Source organism: Heliconius melpomene, chromosome 1 (assembly GCF_056956725.1).
Source record: "Heliconius melpomene rosina isolate 202511_hmr_F chromosome 1, ASM5695672v1, whole genome shotgun sequence".
In the NCBI taxonomy this organism is placed as follows: Eukaryota; Metazoa; Arthropoda; class Insecta; order Lepidoptera; family Nymphalidae; genus Heliconius; species Heliconius melpomene.
Window position 1 is genome coordinate 15,750,263 of NC_140389.1, and position 21,342 is coordinate 15,771,604.

General features: G+C 32.9%; 2 protein-coding genes across 6 annotated transcripts in view; one reads left to right on the plus strand and one right to left on the minus strand.

Moving 5' to 3' along the window:
- Window positions 1-8,648, minus strand: part of sky (GTPase-activating protein skywalker) — a 72,435-nt gene extending 63,787 nt beyond the window's left edge. For 3 of the 5 annotated variants that reach the window (XM_085191110.1, XM_085191115.1, XM_085191122.1), the window contains exons 1-2: window positions 8,151-8,645; window positions 7,551-7,832 (exon numbers count right to left, since the gene is read on the minus strand). In XM_085191110.1, the coding sequence (XP_085047236.1) occupies window positions 7,551-7,662 (112 nt within the window). In that variant the 5' untranslated portion in view covers window positions 7,663-7,832; window positions 8,151-8,645. Of the gene's footprint in view, window positions 1-7,550; window positions 7,833-8,150 lie in introns of all 5 variants that reach the window. The other 2 variants (XM_085191077.1, XM_085191094.1) reach the window with 2 other exon arrangements.
- A 717-nt stretch (window positions 8,649-9,365) lies between these two features.
- c11.1 (maestro heat like repeat family protein c11.1) lies at window positions 9,366-21,342 on the plus strand. Its single transcript, XM_085191139.1, has 12 exons — window positions 9,366-9,509; window positions 9,600-9,777; window positions 10,176-10,347; window positions 11,870-12,059; window positions 12,566-15,401; window positions 15,727-15,880; window positions 16,065-16,325; window positions 16,544-16,758; window positions 17,161-17,358; window positions 17,680-17,962; window positions 18,439-18,676; window positions 19,056-21,342. The coding sequence occupies exons 1-12, from the start codon at window positions 9,479-9,481 to the stop codon at window positions 19,238-19,240; spliced, it is 4,941 nt and encodes a 1,646-aa protein (XP_085047265.1). The 5' UTR covers window positions 9,366-9,478; the 3' UTR covers window positions 19,241-21,342.

Below are 21,342 nucleotides of genomic sequence, written 5' to 3' on the forward strand. Positions count from 1 at the left end.
TTCGTTATCTGGACATCCACTAAGAAGGGATTTTGAAAAATTTTGACCCTAAAGGGGGGAAATAGGGGTTGAAAAATTGTATGGAAAAAAATTAAAATCGGCACCGATTCTTATAAAATTTGATATTCAGACTCTTAAAAGTATTTAATTGAACACGTGTTTCATGGTTTTCTTGAATTCTCCGCCTAAGGGTGCAAATAAGGGGTTGAAAGTTTGTATGGAAATATCTTTAAAACGCCACCGATTATTATATAATTTGAAATTAAGACGCTTAAACATACTTAATTGAATATGTGTTTCATGGTTCTCTAGAATTCACCCCCTAAGGGTGCAAATAAGGGGTTGAAAGTTTGTATGGAAAAATCTTTAAATCGCCACCGACTCTTAAACCACCGTCTCTTTTAGACACTTAAAAATATTTCATTAAACACACGTTTCTTGGTTTATTAGAATTCACCCCTAAATACGCAAGCGAAGCTGCGCGCGTCCGCTAGTGTTTTATATATACAGGGTGTCCCAGGAGCCAACGATAAAACGAAACCAGGTGATAGACCAAGTCGTGACAGTTATGAGAAAAATATAAAAAAAAATCTTTGTCATGTATTTTTCATATTATATTGATTTTAAAAAATATCACAAAAACCGACACCCTGTGATGGTTTTTCACGTCACTGGACTACAAATATTACTCTTTCTTCATTTTTTTTCTGTAATGTAATCATGATTAACCCTTCTGTGAATTACAGTTTAAGATTTAAACATACCTGCATCAGTTTTCAATAAAATGTGGTGTTTTTGCCAAACATTAAATTCAAAATATTTACTACACCCAACTTTAATCGACTGTACTATAAAAAAAATGTACTACACTGTTTTTGCAAGTAACTTTAAAAGTTGGCGCATTTAATCTGGATTCCGAAATGGTACGACACTTGCTGGATTACTTCTTTTTTGAAGAGAGAAAAATCGAAATACACGATAATCGGGATGACGTTCAGCTTTTTGGTATCTTTTCCGATACATTCTAGCTGCAGCATTTGCGTTACATAACCATTCTCCATGAATGAAATGCATATTGGCAACGTGTCAAAGACCGAGTATATGGCCTGCGAGAGCCCGGACTCGAGCACTGTTCTTATAAGTCCTGGGCCAGCCCCTAAGTCGGATAAGCGTTGCCTGGGCTAAGTGTTTAGTTTAGGGAGGTGACTGGTGTGGTCTGTGATCGCAGGATACCGTCCAAACTCTTATCCGTCTTATAGAGATCGTGATCGATGCCTTCAGACTCGTGCATGACGGATCCAAGGTACCTGAACTTTTCCAACTTAGGGGATGACCCAGGACTTATAAGGACAGTGCTCGAGTCCGGGGTCTCGCAGGCGATATACTCGGTCTTTGACACATTGCCAATATGCATTTCATTCATGGAGAATGGTTATGTAACGCAAATGCTGCAGCTAGAATGTATCGGAAAAGATACCAAAAAGCTGAACGTCATCCCGATTATCGTGTATTTCGATTTTTCTCTCTTCAACAAAGAAGTAATCCAGCAAGTGTCGTACCATTTCGGAATCCAGATTAAATGCGCCAACTTTTAAAGTTACTTGCAAAAACAGTGTAGTACATTTTTTTTATAGTACAGTCGGTTAAAGTTGGGTGTAGTAAATATTTTGAATTTAATGTTTGGCAAAAACACCACATTTTATTGAAAACTGATGCAGGTATGTTTAAATCTTAAACTGTAATTCACAGAAGGGTTAATCATGATTACATTACAGAAAAAAAAATGAAGAAAGAGTAATATTTGTAGTCCAGGGACGTGAAAAACCATCACAGGGTGTCGGTTTTTGTGATATTTTTTAAAATCAATATAATATGAAAAATACATGACAAAGATTTTTTTTTATATTTTTCTCATAACTGTCACGACTTGGTCTATCACCTGGTTTCGTTTTATCGTTGGCTCCTGGGACACCCTGTATGTCATAATACAAATAAGCCAAGGTCTCTATTTAAAAGTAAAAAAAAACTCTAATTGGACAGTAGGTACCTACTTTTAATAATTTAATTGCTTTAAAACGAATAAATAATTAAATAATATTAAAATATATAAATATGGCATAAAATTTAAGACCGGATTCATTGTGCAACTTTTCTTTTCAAAGAGAATATCAAAATAAACATAACCTATACTAATATATCTAGTAAAGATGTTATAAGTATATTTCTATTTCCTCGCTATAGTAACGAGGCAGTGCGGCGTTGAATTCCACCACTTAACACGCATTGCCTCCAGAATTCAACAGAAAGGGGGGAACGGAATTGTTTTAATTCGAAAGGATTGTCTTAACATTATATTTCTATGTTCCTAAAGAGGTAACAAAATCTTTACATGGGTATAAAGTACATTATATTGAACCTTTCACCAGGTGGCGTGTTCCCCCCACTGTATTTACTTCCTCTGCATTGGTTATAGCATCGCACCATGCTCGCGTATTTTGAAATACCTTCACATTGAGGAAGGGTCAGGCCGAACGTCATAAATTAAAACTTTCAGTCAGCTCAACGTTACTAATATGTTTAATATATGCCTTTTATAAAATGCCGACTCAGAATTAATCATTGTTAATTTTATTAATTCATTAATTATTTTTCGACTGGAGGTTAAAATTTTTCGTATAAATTTTCGTAAAAATTTCTAAAAAAATGATGATTGTTTTCCTTCCAAAAATATGAATTATTACATAAATTCACTACAAATTCAAGTTGGTACTTGGTACAATGTTGTCGAGCATTGCAACCGGAAGCTCGATACTTATCGGAAACGTGTGCCATTGGAGTGACGTTCGAAATGTCCAAGGGCACTACCATACAGGCTTTTTTTAAATACCATCAAGAAGTGAATAAGGTCTTCGTTTCGTTCATTTCGCACTAATTGAATTAATAAATATAGTTTCGCTTCATAAGTTTATTTAAATACACATTGGTTAGGTTAGGTCATCGTCGGTACGTATAATACTTATTTTTGAAGATTTTCAGTTTAAACTATAATATAAAATATCAGATTCGGTTTTCTACTCCCAGCAGTTTTGGCTGCGCGTTGTCTATCGGAAGAGATTAATATTAAATACAGACGAAAACACTATAATTGTTAGATATTAATGAAGATAAATGCCAGCTGTATAAACGAAATAGGTTATATCGTTATCAGTAACTACAAATACATCTCGTCTCGCTCTTATCACTAAATCTGTGTGGCAATAAACAAGTACTTATATGGTGGCAATAAAATTGACATAAAATGCAACAAATCGTTTTTCACAACTTGTCTTTTATTATATTTATTGACAACAAAATTATATCTTTACGAAATAATTAAGAAGGCGCCTCGCAGTCTATAATAAATTGTTACATATTTTTAATGTAAATTTTACGTAAATGTCAATATAAACGAATAAATAATCATTTTATTTATATTAAGCTTTTTATAGTCGCATATGGATATACATTCTGCTAGTGTCAACACTATCCTACAAATATTATAAAAGTGAAAGGAAACATCCACCATGTTTGTTCCACTTTCATGTTAAAACTGCTGAACGGATTTAGATGAAACTTTACAGTAATATAGCTTATTCATTAGAATTACACATAGGCATTATATGTAAAGATGTTGTACATTTTGGTTATTATATAACAATAACTTTATCAGGGCGAAGCTGCGTGAGGGTCGATATTGGTATTTTCGCGAGTTTTATGAATTTAAATAATTTTCCATTAACACCCTTGATTAAAGTGCCCATAATATGAAGTAAACATTAAGTGTTATGGGGAAATTAAATAAATTATTATCTAAATTAAATTAAAAAAATGTAAAACCGATTTTTATAATTTACTTAGCGAAGTAAATTCAATAAAATTAAGTATGAAGAACTGTCGAAAGCGTTTTAATAAAAAAAATCAATTGTTGTCTTTCATAGTTCTTACTCATTATTTAGTACTCTAAATAAACGTGTAGTCTATGTATTCAAGCGAAAATACGGTAAGGGTGAATTCCGAGGGGTTGTATAGAAAGTGAAAGTACACGTGCATCAGAACAAAACGCCAAGTTATGTTTAACCTACATACTTATACTTATATAACGCAAAATTTAAACATCGAATAGCAAAAAATTTCTTTTAAATATATGGAGAAGGCAAGTTCGAGATGGCTAACGGCAGAAATTGTTAAGTTAATTTATTTATACTATACTTTTATGCATTATTTAAACAATCGCATTCTGCAATCTGCAATGAACCCACTACCATCGATTTTACAGTCACATACGCTATAGTATCGGAGTGGCGAGAATTAGGGGAGGCCTATGTCCATCAGTGGACGTTGAAAGGCTGATGGATGGATGGATGGATGGATACTCTATCACTACACCACTATGGATATGTCATCGAGTATATGTACATAAGATAGCGAAAAACTAACAAACATTCTTGGATAGGTTAAGGTGGAGCATTGTTTCATGTGTTTGTACAAAACAACGTCTCGGTGTCGTACAAACAAAGCATACGCCATGTGAATTCAAAGAAGTCTAGTAAGGAAAGAATCAATTCATGTCTTTTTTATTCAGATTCATGCTGTATTCCGCATATAGCAGGGTAGGCAGAGGGAACCAGGGAGGGAATCATTATTTTCTTAAATTTTAGTTACTTTTTAAAATTTTCTTAGTAAACCATAAGTTATAAAGAAAATAATTGTTCTTGTCAATAATGGTGTGATTTGCTCTATTCCCCTGTTTTACTAAGTAATCCTTGAAGTAAATTTTAATAAATTTTCTAAATTTTATGCAATTTTCGTATTTATGAGGTAAATAATAGAATCTCTTGTGTTTTATAAAGATTGTTCCTTCAGCGTAACGCAATAGCTTCAACAAATATCTACATTAGTACAATTTTTGATAATAAATAACATTTTGCCATCTGATATTTTTACAGGTGCCAATTACAATTGAATTACGAAATGTATAGTCATTATAATTTCACATTTAGTATAAAGCCGAAGATTTTAAAAAGTCGAATAAATATTCTACACCAGGTAGTATACTGATGGAATTAATTTTAAAATCACTTTTCCTCAATTGGGCCATTATAAAATACATAGAAATGGCAGTAGTATTGGTCCTAGAGGAAGCCACCAACGGCTCGAAAGGCAGCAAGCTCGTTTTGCTGAGAAGAGACAGCAAGAAACTCAACACTTGCTCTTTTTTAAAAAATAATTTACTATAGTGAATGAACATCATCAATCATTATCAACAACATATTTTTAACTTTAAATTGAGTAAATAAAAAGAACATATCACTTTGAATCAAATTGTTAATAGATTTCCATTTCTCATTATTATTTGCGACCATCGCAAAATACGCGTCGCCCAGCCACTTATTTACACAATATTGTTAATTTACGAAACATGCATTAGATTGTTGGTACTGGACACTGGTTTAATGAGAAAATCAAAGTTTGTTAGTCCACCAGTTCATGTATTTACTATTTATTCTGTTGTTAGTACAATATGCCAAGCATTACAAATGTTCCTTGTGTTGATCAAAGAATAATATTTGGTGGAAAAATTATATTTTCAATATTTTTTAATGACTCACAGATTGTTTTGATTATTTAAACTAAAATCATATATGGTTGGCGGAGGCTAAGGACTCACGAATGTAAGGTGTATGTTTACCACATCCGGCCTATTTTCAAGACATTCCGTGTTGAGTGGTGTTGAATGACACACTTGTTACTAGAGCTAAAAATATACTTTCCTAGAGTGAGAATCAAACCCATCACGTCACGATTACAGTCAGACGCCACGCCGCAGCGCCAGGATAAAAAACATATAATTGTGGAATTATCCTGTTATTATATGAGGAAAAAATTAAGATATTAAAATACTCAAAAGTCACTTTGGAGGTGAAGAGAGCCAAGCCACAACTTTGATCAAATTACGATATATTAATGGTTACAATTTTATTGTGCCAAAGCCACAGTTTTCATCATACACACCTACAATACAGTACGGTCGACGTGTCGTGGCCAGCTTGAAGTTAGGCTTACTGAACCTTTGTGCATAGTACACTCGGAAAGAAAATAATCAAAGTAAGAAAAAATCCTAAATCCAAATCTGCTTGCACGCAACTTCAGGGCGACCACGACTCGTCGGTACCATCGTACCTGTTTTATTGGGACTGAGATCAGACAATAACTGTGCATGTGGAATTTGTTAATATTAAAGTGTGGTAGGGGTATTCCCTGTCTAAATTGATCAATTTTTGGGTTTTTGGGTCTGGTGTTTTCCTAATCAATAGGCAATTGCCGTAATGAAAATATTTTTTATAAATTTTAGCTTTACTGGCCTTGGTCTAAGGTTCTCTCAAGAAACTAATGTTAGTTTCAAGCCATAGTATGTTGAGTTGAAGTCAACACCAATACTTATCATTTTATCAGCAAAGATAGGAAAAGAATTAATTCCTATGAGTGATTATTATATCTTAATAAAATCAACTTTTAATATATAACATATTTACAATAAACGAACTAACCTTATTTAAAATATATTGCATAAGCAGTCTTAGCAATTCTTTTGACATACATATAAGTATATATGAAGAACAAATATATTGTGATTACTATTGTATATTATATACGTAATATATAAGTGTATTTATGCTTTATTCTAAATGGTTGTCTATTGAATTTGTATTTTATGAAGGATATTTAAATGAACCATTCTATTATTTAAAATAAAAATGTTTTATTTTATTTAATAGTTAATAGAGTGAATTTAGAGTTGTATACTTGCCGTACATAAATGCCGAACAGTGCCAAAGGACACCAACTAATATGTAAGGGTCAAATCTTTTAGAGCCAATCAAGTGATAAATCATTATTCTACATATATCTATTTTAGATTTAAGATGTTAGCCTATCAACATTTTATATATAACTTTAAAAAAATATTTCATACTTTACAAATCTATTACAACGAGAACTAACCCAATGTTAAGACACTCCGCTTCCTGCATACTGCTTAATTTTCGAGATATTGCATGGTAAGTGATGAAATGTGGCAAAAATAAATCTTGGTCTTCTTAAAAGCAAGGAAATAAAAGTAAATAATTCCACCGAGTGGAATAGAACCCACAATAGTTGCTTTTACAGTCAGACAGCCTTACTTCTTAAGTTATGAACAAAACTTATCTCCCTTAGATATCAGTTCATTCAGTTAATGATGAATGATAAAAATATTTGCACAGTATAAAGTCAGATAAAGATAACATCTTGAAGTAGATTCCATTATTATGTATTTTATATTTATCTTAAAGATTAAATTCAAATATCATATCACACAGGGTGTTGGCAATATAGAAAAATAAATTATATATGTGTTATGTTCACTACAGATTGCAAATATATTTTTTTATGTTATATTTAAAATTTAATTTATAAGGCAAAACAAAATTTACTAATTGTCTATTCTCTAAATCTAACAAAATAATAGTTACCTGGTGGACTGTCAGTTAAAATGGTGATGCCAGTAGGGTCAACATGAGGAGGAAACGCCTCATACAGGTCAGGTTCCTCTTCAAGTACTGCAGACAACATGACTGATGGCATCCCGGCTCAAGAGCCACGCACTATAACTAGACACTACACTAACACTGCACTATCACTCAGTCAGCCTGTCTCTACCGCGATTCACACCCTGGTGCACTCCACAGCCATCACTAGCTCATGTAACGCCGTCCCCGACACCTAAGTCAAATCTTGCTGCACCATTTTCAAATCTGCAAAAAATGAATCTCAAATACTCACTAGATCTATGTCAAGATAGTTCACTATTTTATAGCAATGTTATCTAACGATAAGGTACGTTTTATGTTAGTAACTACGAACAGCGTCTCCGGTGAAGTAACAATCTAATTGGATATAATTAAAACATTGTAGGAATCAGCTGATTGCTTCTGCTGCCAGAAGGGGCTCGATATTTTACAGCTATTTTAAGACTGTATGGCAGCTGATCGGATCTTCAATGTCAGTTCGCGAGTAACGCCCGTTTTTACAACGCGGAACGCAAAGGCTAACTAATGTGGACGCAGACTCACCGAAATTCTGACGATAAATGATGCGTAGCAGGATTTTCGACTCCGTATTTACCGCTTTGGAGTCCCCGCGGCGACTAACCCAAGTACCCAGTTCCCGGCGGAACGTAATCACGGATGGGATAATAGTGTTGAGTGGGAGCCGACGCTTTTGCTTTGTCACTTAAACGAACCACACAGTACATCACACAGTTATATCAGTAACTGACCATACGCACGGGTACATTGTAAGATTTATTCATTGATATGTGAAATTATTTGCAACCAGTGCTCTAATCTAATTATCGATGTATCCGGTGAAAGTCGTACGTGAATTTTGAAACAAAATTACTTTTGTAAAGTGACTGAATAGTATTTAGACTAAAATAAGATTTTCCTTATTAATGAAAATCTTGACAATCGATGGAAGTGCACGTCTGCTTTAATCGCGATTTGCATGAAATCGAAATGCAGTAGAAAACTGGAATCATTGCCCGCCTTCTTCCAATAAAAAGCATAGACTAAACGAAACGATTTAAGCGTAAAGATCATAAGGCTGAGTCCACATATACACTGAAAATTTGAGGATCTACTTCAATATTTAATAAGTTATAGAAATAACGTTTGTAGTTATAATATATATGTTTATATTAATTAGTTTTAGTCAAAAGATAATAAAAATTGGCTTAAGCAATGAAATAAATATACTTCATGACATTTCTGGTTATTTAATTTAAAGAAAATAAATGTATTTTAAATTTAAAAACTATTTATATATATATAAATATGAATATTATTTGATTTTAGAGATAGAATAAAAAATATGTGTTAGTATTTGATAATAACATATTGAATATACCGAGATACATGTACATGAGATATAGCTTTTATTCCCAAATTTAAAAGTTGTTATTTTAAAAATGCCGCCTGAAAAAATAGAAAAAGAAAATTTAATAATATTTTATAGTACGTATATCCATTACGTGCATATGACCATAGACAACAGAAGAACTAAAATATATAGCAATATTAAAATGAATAGAATAATAATTATAATTTTACTTAATTTTTATTATTTTATATATATTTGTGTATGTTATATATTTATATGAGTTTCTTACTATACGCTATATTTTTAAGCAAAATGTAATGGCAGCACCCCTAACACGTAATTTAAAAACGTCAGTTGTCAAATTATTATTTGACAACAGTTTTGCATTTCGCTTTGCCATACTTTGACAGAAGTCTTATAAGAAAGGTCCTACATCATTGTTTTGAAGTTTTAAATATATATAAAATATCCTTTTGTAGGTACAGTGCTTTTGTTAGTACAAGTAAATGTAGCCGCAAACATGACTTCGTCGAAATCAGACTGCTTAAAAGGTAATAGAATAATCATAAATTTATAAAATTTATTATTTGACTCGTAAATATGTTTGCCTAATGTCAACTATATTTATTATTGTTTTCCAGACACCGTAACCGTTTTAATAAACGCAATTGGCGATAACGATAATGCTGTTAACAACGTTGTAATTAAATCTCTGACCAAAATAGCGAATGTGCATCCGAACGAAGTGATAGAGATATTTTGCGATTTTTATAAAAACACAGTTAAAAGCAATATAATTCAGCTGGGTAATATTGTAAAGTAAGTATTTCTCTCCTATTCCTCTAAATATATACAAATATTTGTATTACTCAATATAAAGTAATACTTGATTATGTTAATGTAATATGCTTATTAATGTTCTGATTAGCATTTTATTATTATATTCTCATAGGAACATGTTGTGGTTTTGGTTTCTGTTTCAAGGCAGGAATTAATTGTATGACATTTATAAAAAAATATAATATATTTATATGTTCATTACAGTGCCTGCAAAATACTATGGTTGTTGGTTTGTTCCTTTTCTTGATCTGGTAAAAAGACAATGTGTGACCTTGAATTTTTTCTTGAGATATTTTATATTGAGTTGCAAAAGCTCGATAGAAAATATCTCAAGAATTAAACTGAGAAATGATGTGACACTAAATTATTCATTTTAGGGTCTTGGAGCAAACATGTGTAAATCAAGTAAAGAAAATAGATCAAAAGATAGCATCAGAGCTGGTTAATTCGATGCTCAGAGCTATGACAGAGAATTCTAGTTATGAACCCATAGTGCAGATGGGAGCTTCGGCTGTTTTAGTTGCAATTGGCCATGAATATTTAGATCTGGTAAGTAATATGAATAATAATACTAATAAAAATGCAGCCTTACACTGAATCCAATGAACATATATCAGTAGTAATGTAGGCAGAGGCAACCTAGTTTTATGACACTGTACTCCCGACAATAGCCCTATTTTTAGATGTTACATTTTAAGTGGCAGTAGACAAAGACATTTTTTATCTTTTTACCAGAATGAGGAAAATAAAGTAATTCATTCATAGGTGAATATAGCATGATGCTAAAAACACAGTGGGATAGCATTTTAAGTACAAACATTGGCTTTCGGTTGAAATAACTTAGTAGAATAAATTATTTTCATCTCCCCACTCAGTGCTCAAAAAGCTAAGTTGAGTTCAGCTAATGTACTACATGCCTAAATTTGGGTACAATGTAGATAATGGAGTGTGTTAGCACTAGCTTCCCTCTGCCTACCCTATTATATGTGGAAAAAATGTAAAGTTAAAGAAATTTGATAATAAACAACTAATTGTTTCCCTATTAAAGTAAATATAACTAGATAGTTTTTATCTTCATTTGACCTTATTAACTTTGACTTTGACCAAGTAACTTTTTTATGATTATGATTTAATATCTAATTATATTTTATGGCTTTCACCATCTAATCTAATTCTAATATACAATTAAATTAGTGGCAACGTTGTGGTGCAGAATATGTCTGACAGTAAATGAAATGATAGCATGTGCAATTCCAACTCTGGGGAATAAATTATTTTTCTTTCCTTGCTTTGGTAAAAAGACAAAGCTATATATTAAGTTCCGCTACTCAACACAAAATGTCTCCATCCCTTTGTCCCTCCTAATTCTATTATATATAGAATGAGAACTATTTTTTTTAATTCTTAAAGTATTTATTTTTTTATTTTTTATGGGCTTTATTTATGTTTATACAATAAACATACATAAGTAAATTATAACTTCTTAAAATAACTTCTACTAACTAATTTTCTTATTCCCATTGTGAATGTTGTAAAATAATATAATTAGAATTAAACCTTAATCTACTCAATATGACATTGTTTGAATGCCTTGATTCTTTGTTGTAGATATTTATTCAAAAGCTTGAATAGAGAGTATTTTTTCTTTTTTTTGAATCATAATAAATATTTAATTTTCATTAACACACAACTAGGGTACTTCTTGATATGGCACAATAAACTGTTGTGTAATAAAGCAGTATCAAACATACATACATTTTTATTGTGAATCGATGATATTTATTTCATTTGCATTTGCTAGCTCTGGTCAGTAGCGAGTTGTATGTCTACAACATGTTTCATATTTTTATAAATATAAGTAAAGTTAAAATAATGAGGAAACTTAACAGTAGTTAGACAAAATAATATCAACCTGCGGGAGAATGAAAATAAAATAATATGTAATCCCCGTCTGAAATGGAGATCGTAACCACTGTCGTCGTGTTTTCAGGCAGATGCTGTTCTACCGTCACAATGACCGTTAGATACGTAAGAAACGTCAGACTAAATTAACAGTCATGTTAACTTTCAGGTACTTCGGTCTCTGATAAATCAAATAACTCCCGCCTCTGTTCCACACTATACTATCCCCCATACTCTGGGCACGCTTGCCGCCGTCAACACCCACGGAGTTGTGCCCCACGTCAAGGAGATCCTCGGCAAAATGCTGCCTTTACTGCCTTTGGTCAAGCAAGATGGGATTAAACAGGCTTTTGCTTATGGTTAGTAATGAAGTATTTTCTATGTTTAATCTTATAACACTAATATAAGGTGTGGCGTTGAGTTTAGCCACTTAATGCACAAATATCTCAAATTTGTGTGAGAAATGACCATGACATTATCTTTACTTACACTGGTTATACGGAAAAAAAAAAAAAATCAGTTTTACGCGAAGATTATCTTAACTGATTAGATTTATAATAAAACAATAATAGAGAACGAATATACATAAATGTGCTATAAAAATAATTTGTATTTATTTATAAAAACAATGTGCTTGTATATTTTATTAATATGATTAAGAGCTTATAATTATCATATTACATGTCGGATGAAGCCATGTGTTCGTTTAACTAGTTCAAGTTTAACGGTTGATCAAATTGTAATTGTTTTTTTTATCTCCCCTAGCGTCGTTTAGGAGTACGCATAGCAATAATATTTATTAATTTATCTTCATGTTGATATTATTATGCAGAAAAATATCTAATTTAACATTTAATTATTTCAGCTTTCGGACACTTTGCAGTCGCTGTATCGGAGCAAATAGGCGACAACGTTCAAAATGACAACATAACATCCATTAAAGATAATTTTGTCACGGAGTTTACTATAGTCTTTGACGTGTTGTACAACCAATGGCTGCCTTCACACGAACCTAAAGTATCAGAATCTGTTCTAGAAGCCCTAGGACCTATAACTAGACTTATATCTGAAAGACAGTTTAATGAGACTGTCAATAAGTTCGTCCTTTCGTTATTGTCGCTTTATAGAAAACCAGTGATCAACTTTTACTGCATTAGCCAATGCATTTCTTATTTATTGTCCCCTTCTCCTTTGAATCCCAAGCTGACGCTAAATGATAATGTCATCAATTCAATCAATAACGTCCTTTTTAATTTGGTCCTTCTCGAGCCCGACTACGATCAACCTCACACAGTGAAAAATCATTTCGAAGTTCTTCGTTGCTTCGATCATATGACAGGACAATTCCCAGACCAAACTGTGGAGAATCTTTTGCACCATTGCAGACACAATCAAGAGAAAGAAAGAATGAAAGCTGTTATTATTCTAACTCATCTAACAACTTCGTCGCAGGTTTTCATTGAAAACTTCGCGTCGAAATTTATAACTATTTTGAAAATAATGATCGTTATGGAGCAAGGGATCAAAATGAAAAAGTTATTAGTCAAAGCGATAGTAGGACTTGTATATAGAAACTGCATGATGGCACCGGAAGATTTTGTGATGGTCGAGTTTATTATAAAACATTGTGGATACGAAGCTCCTGCGAATGTTTCGAAGGCTGAAGTCTTAGACTTGCATGATACTTGTAGAAGTTCGTTGATACTAATGTGTAATACAGTTACCAGCGTGCGATCTCAATTACGAAATTTACTGCTCCTTTCGCTAACTATAGAAGAATTTACGCCATCAATGTCGACTGTGAGTCAATGCTTGACCTCGTTGTTGCAAAATAACTCTGAAGTAACTGAGGAAAGAACAGAAAAGATAAATGAGCAAGTATGTTCACCAGATTTAGTCTTTGTTCGCTGCATAACTCGTGTCGTAGATCCAGATCAGAAAGAACTCAATAAGAACTTGCTTGTGTTCCTCGAAGAATACTCCGGAGATATTCATAAGAACCTAAAGAATTCTTGGACAGTCGAGATTCAAAGGTTGCTTAAATTCGTAGAAAAGAACGAATCTAAAGATCAGTGGCACGGAATGCTGTTAGATCTTCTCGTTTCTGCTGTAGAGCAAGTTAATAGCAATAAGTGGATAGAAACGATATCCACATTGATATCTCAGCAAGTTCTTGCGAAGAAACAACCGCCAATAGTTAAAGGAGTTTCCTTACAATACTTGGCTGTCTTGGCGTGTCATATGTCGAACGCGGCCGTGGTTGAAAGTGTACTTAAAATAATATTATTTGCACTGAAATCGATACCCATGGAAAGCGTAGAGTATGTTAGCAAGGCGGTTGGGATCGCAGCAAGACAACATGGTGAATTTGTAATTAACGAGCTAGATGCTACATTCAAAGAAAACGAAGCAAAACGTGGGAACAAATTGTTGAATTTCCTCTCTGCTAGAAATTCTAAGAGTGAAGCTGAACTCTCAGCTGTTAAATACGCAGTGATTACCTGTTACGGAAAAGTTGCATGTGAGTGTCTCGATGTTCACGTACTTGCTAGACTGGGAGAGCATGTCACCTCGATATTGTACGAGATATTGAAATCGAACCCTCCCTTCGATTTATGTAAAGCAAGTATTACTACTTTGGATGAGATAGGAAAGGCCCTGCATCCTGCCTCCCATCATAATGTGGCTTTAAGAAATCGCTGGCAGTTATTAAACGCTGTCCTCGAACAGATATATAATACCAATCTCGATAAGCGAAATGTCGAGTTATATCCAATAATCGTAAAAGCTTCGAAATCGCTAACAAAATTGCAAAAAGGAATCCTGCCCGAGGAAAGAAATACGATACTCCGAGTTTTATTTAACAGTATATTTGGAGAACTTTCTTCATTCAAGAGGAAATATGAAATAGAAGGAAATGGCGACAAGAATGATCTATTAGCGAAAACGTTAAACGATTCATTGACCCTTCTACATGATTTAATCAGAGAATTGATCATCCAATCGACCTGCTTAAGTACAATTGATGACATCGTCAGCTTATTAATTGAGTGGATGCGACACGAGAACGACGAGATTAGGACGGCGTCTATGCTAATACTTCAAGTTGTTTTTGATGCTTATCTGAAAAATGTCAAGTTGAATTACGAAATGCCAAGCAAATTTGGACAATTGGGATATTTGTTGGGCCTCATTGTTCCTGGTGTCGCCGATACTAATTTCCCAGTGAGATTGACTACAGTGGATTGTATTAAACTAATCATACAAATTCAGGATCTGTATGAAGGTCATATCCCAGAGCCTGAAGATGAATGTATGGCAGAGTTATCACACTTACAAAACAATATACTGACGAATGACTTAAACATGATAAGCGACTACTGTACCAAATTGTGTAACACTATATCAAAGAAAATTCCACATTTGCATACAATGCAATTCATAGAGAGTCTTTTAGAGGGTTACGATAACCAGGAGTTACGAAGTGTCGGAATAAGTTCCATTTTGGATGCGTTTATTATTACAAAAGGACAAGATTTGTTCCAAAATATAGAAAGAATAGTGGAAATATTACTAATTACAATGGATGAGGTTGTTGACGATGCTCGTAAAAGGCTTTTGAGGCCGCTGACGTCACTGACGCGTCATCACTCAAACGCCGTTACTGCTGTATTATTGGGACAAAGGATTCCTTTAAAAGGGTATGTAATTTTTTTACTATACATAGTTTATCTCCTAATGAAATTTTGTATTCATTTTTCAAATTCAGAATCTAAACTTTGCCTCCCAACTAAGAAATCAATAACTTACAGTTACATTATACGAGTGATCTACAGTTTTATAATATTTTAAAGTGTTTATAGTATTAACTTAACACAATTAAAATCACGATTTTTATGGTAATTCCACTGCCACCAGATCGTTTAACATTATTAGTTTGAAGTTCCTTTTAAGAAAATCTATTTTAGGTCATAAGAAAGAAAAATACTTAGAAGGAAATTAATTAACATAAATAAATATTTTCAGCTGTGTAATATCATGCTGGAGATATCTAGCTCGCGACGAGAGCTTATCCACAGCGATCGTCGAGAATTTCTTACGTCTCATGACCTCCATAGAACTTTATGAGGATCCCTACCATATAACAGAACACCACATAGCAGCGTTACAACCATTGACTGTGAGTCAAGTTATTTTTTTACATATTTTCGGTTACTTTTAGTACACATTACGGTTTGGATACAATTACTGCATTCAGATTGACGAATTCCAATTTCATACAGTTACACCTTAAATATCTTATAAAATATAATAAAGAAAACACTTTAAATATACTGTTAAATTAAACTAAGCAATCTTTCCAGCTAATCAGTGCTCTGGGCGAAATGCTACAAGAGGATTCTATGAGACCAATTTGCCTAGAGAAGTTTCCAGATCTTTTCATAGTGTTATACACGACTCTTGCGTGTTACATAGAAGCTGAGCCCCCAGCGTACTCCGTACCTCAAAATAAAGGACAAGAGAGATTTGGCTTTATACCCAACAGAGAAGCTATTAAACTATCGCCAGCAAAAATTACAATTAATACGTTTAATCTGTTTTTGGAAAGGGCTGATTGTTATAAGGTGGGTGGATTGTTCTTATTTTATTTCGTATTGGAATTGTTGTTTAAGTCAAAATTGAAAAAAAAACATTTTAGGAGCTATGTTTTGTATTTATAGCTGAGATGAAAAGATTAAACAATTAAATACTTAATAGTTTTTCCATTTATTTACATTAATATTTTTTTTCGGTACGTACTACTAACAATCATAAGAAAAAATAATGAAAAAATCTTTTTCAGGTGAAAGAAGCATGTTCACTCTGCCTTACCATAGAGCACGGGGACAGTTCCCACACCCTCCTGGAACTTACCCCAGTACTGGGCAGTGCGGTCAGCCGCGCTTTACCCGCACAGCTACCCAAGTTACTAGCTAAGGCCGCCCAATATGCAAGGTCTCCGTTACCCCCACAGCGCTGTGCAGCGCTTGCACTTTTGGCCGATTCGCTGCATTATAGGTGAGTGGTTATTTCATTTCTTAAGTAAATTACTACTCGCTTTCTGCTAACTTGTTAAATTATAAGTAAGCGGTTACTATCGGGCGATATAGCAATTTTTCGGTTGTTTTGTTGGATTATTGAATTTAAAAAAATGTAAATGCATGCCTTACCCATTGTCCCGTTCATCTACCATATTCATACCTAAGGATCAATGTGCTAGATTTCCGTGACCCCCGCAGTGCTTTTTGTTGATATTTTGCATTACAGGCGATTGTATATTTTGAAAATGGATGATATTTTGTTGTGATGTATAACCATACAAGGTAGTTAAAGGCTTTAAGGATATCTGGCGAATGGTTTTTAGTCTTTTAAAGTAAAAATCATACTTTTCCATATTAATAAGTGTATAATTCTAAACAGGTGCAACGACAATCCAACAATCCTGGATACGGCCCTCGCGTCACTCGCGGCCGGGTGGCGCGACGACTCAGGGCGCGTGCGCGCGGCGTGCCTGCGCGGGGCGGCGCACCTGGCGCGTCTGCCCGGGCCGGCGCGCGCCACCGCAATGCCGGCCGCGCTGGCCGCGCTCAGCGAGGGCGTGGACGCGGCGGTCGGCACGTGAGTACCGCACATCACTAGTACACCGGCCAACTACCACACTATAAAAAACCTACACTAATGAACTACATACACATAAAACATGCAATCACTACATGATATCAATCGAAGGTTACGGTGAGGATCTGAATATAACACATCACTAGTGGAGTGTATTACACAATAGATGCAATTATAATAACATTCTGCAACGCACATTGAATTATTGTAAGAGTAAGAATTAATATGCATTGACCAAAAAGCTTGTAAATCATATTTGTACACTAACAGCACTTACAACAAAAAGTCCTGCTGATTTACCATATATAATATTCCTTTTAGGTCACCTCTAGACAACGTACCACTCGCAGCCATACAAGGGCTCAGTCGCTTACTAACAGAAATAGATAAACTGGACAAGGAATTCGACAGGGAACTGCTATCAATATCTCAAAAAATACGACCGTTTATGAACACAGATTGTCCATTGTTGAGGGAAAATTCAATAAGATTATTTGGTATTATAGCTGAGAGGGTCAAATCTGAAGCAATTTTAGATCAAGCAGTCAGTTCTCTACCTTGTTTCTTGTTGCATTTGTGTGACAATAATTCAGCTGTTGTAAGGGTATGTGCATTTTTTTGATGAAGTATATTTTTTAACTTCGTGTTGTATTCCGCACATAGAGGGGTAGGCTTAGGGAACCTAAGAACCTAATGTGAAGTTACTCAATTCCCCTAATTCATCTGTTCCGCATTTTTAGCCGATTTCTTTGTGGCATTGTGTGCTAATGTTCAATGCTCACTTAAGGGAATGAATTCCTTTTATTTCTCTGCTCGAGTAAAACAGCGTGGTGCTTCAGTCACACGCGCCATGTGTCGAATTCGGGCGGAAAGCGTAGAACGAAGTGAATTCACAACGACCATGTTCCACTTTTCTGGAATCGTTGCTAAAGTGACAAATACCACTAAATGGCGACAGTTGTGAAACTAATTCCTTAGACTTTTTAAATTTTAAAATAAATTTATTTGACAAAAAAAATATTTCAAATCATATAATAAATAATTAACTTACCGTTTTATTATTAACCAATTCGTTTACAGGCAAGCAAATTCACACTACGACAAATATTCAAAACGTTCAACATAAAGAAGTCAAACGATTTCGTACAAACGCACCTCTTAGACGAAGGGAGGTTGTATTTAGATGAGTTCCTGTCGGCACTACTAAGACAGCTAGCTGATGAAATGCCGAGTTCTCTAACAAAATGTCTGCAAACTTCTGTTAATTATTTGCATTGTGCGACGGAAGAGATTAAACCGCACCCGCCGTTGTTGATCGGTGAGTTGAAATGTATAGGACGCTCGACGAGTCGTAGCCGCTCTGGAGTTAGCTGGAGATGTTTGCGCAGTTTTGCGCGGGAAAAATCTTATTTTATGTTGTCATAACTACGAACTCACAAAACGTCATGTTATAGCTAAATATTGGTACTAAAAAAGAAAAAAAGCTTTTCAATAATCGCGATTTCAATTGATTATTGAAAGCTTATGATTGTTATACATTTATTGTAAATTATATTTTAAAAGAGCAACTGTTAAGATTCTTGCAGGCTCTTTTCAGGAGAAGGTAGCTTCCCGTAGGACTGACACTACTTACATTTCTAAGTACTTTGACCATTTAAAAGTGCCTTTTGTACTAATTTGTTTTATCCTTTTCACAGGTCTGCTATACTCAGAACTCTACCGTATACGCGAAAAATATCCCGAGGAATCAAACCTGGACCCGGACGTTACTCGCACGGCTAAAACACGCCTATTGACCCTAATAAAAGATTCAAACTCCCAGGTACGACAGAACTCAGCCTTCGCCCTCGCCAACATATGTCTGGTCGAGACGGGGATATGACATGTGATGAGAAGTAACAGGTACGATATGCTCATAAGGGATAACAGGTACTTGTTGTATTGCAACTTGCAAGATTTCCTTAGGATTAATAAGTTGAGGCAATTGCGTTTTGATTGATTTTTTTTAGCTTCACGCTGTATCCCGCATATAAACAATGTCGCAATAAAAAATATAAAATATGATCTACAATTTACTGATTATCGCCAATTTTCCACGGGTTTGAATTAAAACAATGAAAATATAAATAAAAATCTATTTTGGTTTCTGTTCGTGACTTTCAAAAGGCGGATAAAAACGCCCAATGTACTTTATAATATGAATTATGTAATTGAAAACATAATTTACTTTTACATAATTAATTAGAACTTTATCGTTTCCAATTAGACGAGAAAATAAAAATAAAGTTACTTCAATATTGATAATAATATATTAATATTTATCAAAAAATATATCTGTTCATTATTTTGTTTAGCAAATTACATTATTTTTTATTTAAATTTTCGTTATATTAATTTTAGTTCAGACTTATTATTTACTAAATATTTTGCTTATTAAGTAACGTGTTGCCAAAAAAAACCTTAAAAGCTGCGTCTTATAATGAATTATAAGAAGACTGAGATATAAATGATGTAAAAATCTTGAATATATAGAATGTTTAATGAAAGATTATTGATGCTTTATAGTTATATCAGAATATATGTCATCTTCTAAAGATATTATAAAATATTGGTGTAAATTAACTTATAGTACACTATAGTAGGTTTAATATATTTATGTTTGTTTATATTATATAAAATATGAAGGAAATGTTTATTTTTTTAATGGCTTATGTTTCTTTATAATTCCATGTTATGTATTTGTTTGATTAAGTTAATTATTTATCTAAAGAATTAGGTAAATATGTAATCAAGGTTAAAATGTTAGTTAGTTTACATTTTATAATATAACTGAATTGTGTAGCTAAAACATTAATTTTACTTTTAAAAGTTTTACTGATATAAAAAAATATTGATGTATGTCTTTTATTGTAACAGATAGGATGTCTGCAGTCGCCTTTAACCATTCGAATATAATATTATGACTTTGTGTGATATATTTTAGTCTTTCTAGTTGTATACTATAAAATGTAATTAATAGTTTAATATAAATGTTGTTTCATAATAATATTATCGTCGACTTAGAATGTAAACCTGCTAAATCTATTTTTTTTATAAATATTTAGTTATGTATATTTTTTTATTCAATTCGAAAGAGCAAAAAAAATACAAAATTGACCTTTATTTTATTTCATATAGTGGAGATAACAAATTTATTTTTGTAATTGCAAAATCATAGTTTCTTTAAAAAAAAAGTTTTTTTATTTGCTGTTACAGGCTGTTTGCAGGTTTACACTTCGACGATATGTTTATCGCCTTAATAAACCAATATAGAGTATTTTCTATATAAATTTGATATTATTCTTCAACATCACTTATTATGGTATGCTAAATGCTTCTTGTATTATGGTATAATTAGGGCGTTCGATTTCTATTTAAATTATTTCACTTAAAAGACACATTAAATTAACTAGTATTTTTTTAAGAATATTGTTTTTATAAATTATTAAATCTATTAGTCAATTTTGAAAGTAGATTCAATAAAATGATACAATGTTCGAATATAACATTTTGAATTAATTAAATGCCTTTTATACTATTTTCACATTATCCAAATTGTTGCTTGTAAACCAACAAATTATAACCAACTAAATAAGATAAAAATTGAATCGCAATTTAATGTAGTTGTGATGTATTTTTTTATGAAATTGAAATTATGATTAATAAATGATTTTGACTTGAACTTTTAAAGTTTGGAATTGTATATATTTTTGTTTGTATCTGATATTTTGTATAACATTTCGTTGACCAGTGTATAAGACGAAGTAATAAAATATTTTGTTAAAAAAACTATTATTTTATTCATTTTTAGTTTGTGATTGTTAATTCATAATATATTATGCATATATAAAAATATAAATAGTTAATTAAAATATTAATCATGATACTGACTTCAGATTATGCGCATTATAAATGTTGTTTGCAATAAAAATATTGAAAGATTGA

Excerpts from the sequence above, each read along its gene's own strand:
- c11.1 (XM_085191139.1), top strand. The coding sequence starts at position 9,479 with ATGACTTCGTCGAAATCAGACTGCTTAAAAG. Across the intron at positions 9,778-10,175 it reads CAGCTGGGTAATATTGTAAA|GGTCTTGGAGCAAACATGTG; the intron begins GTAAGTATTTCT and ends TATTCATTTTAG. Across the intron at positions 17,359-17,679 it reads GTGGACGCGGCGGTCGGCAC|GTCACCTCTAGACAACGTAC; the intron begins GTGAGTACCGCA and ends TATTCCTTTTAG.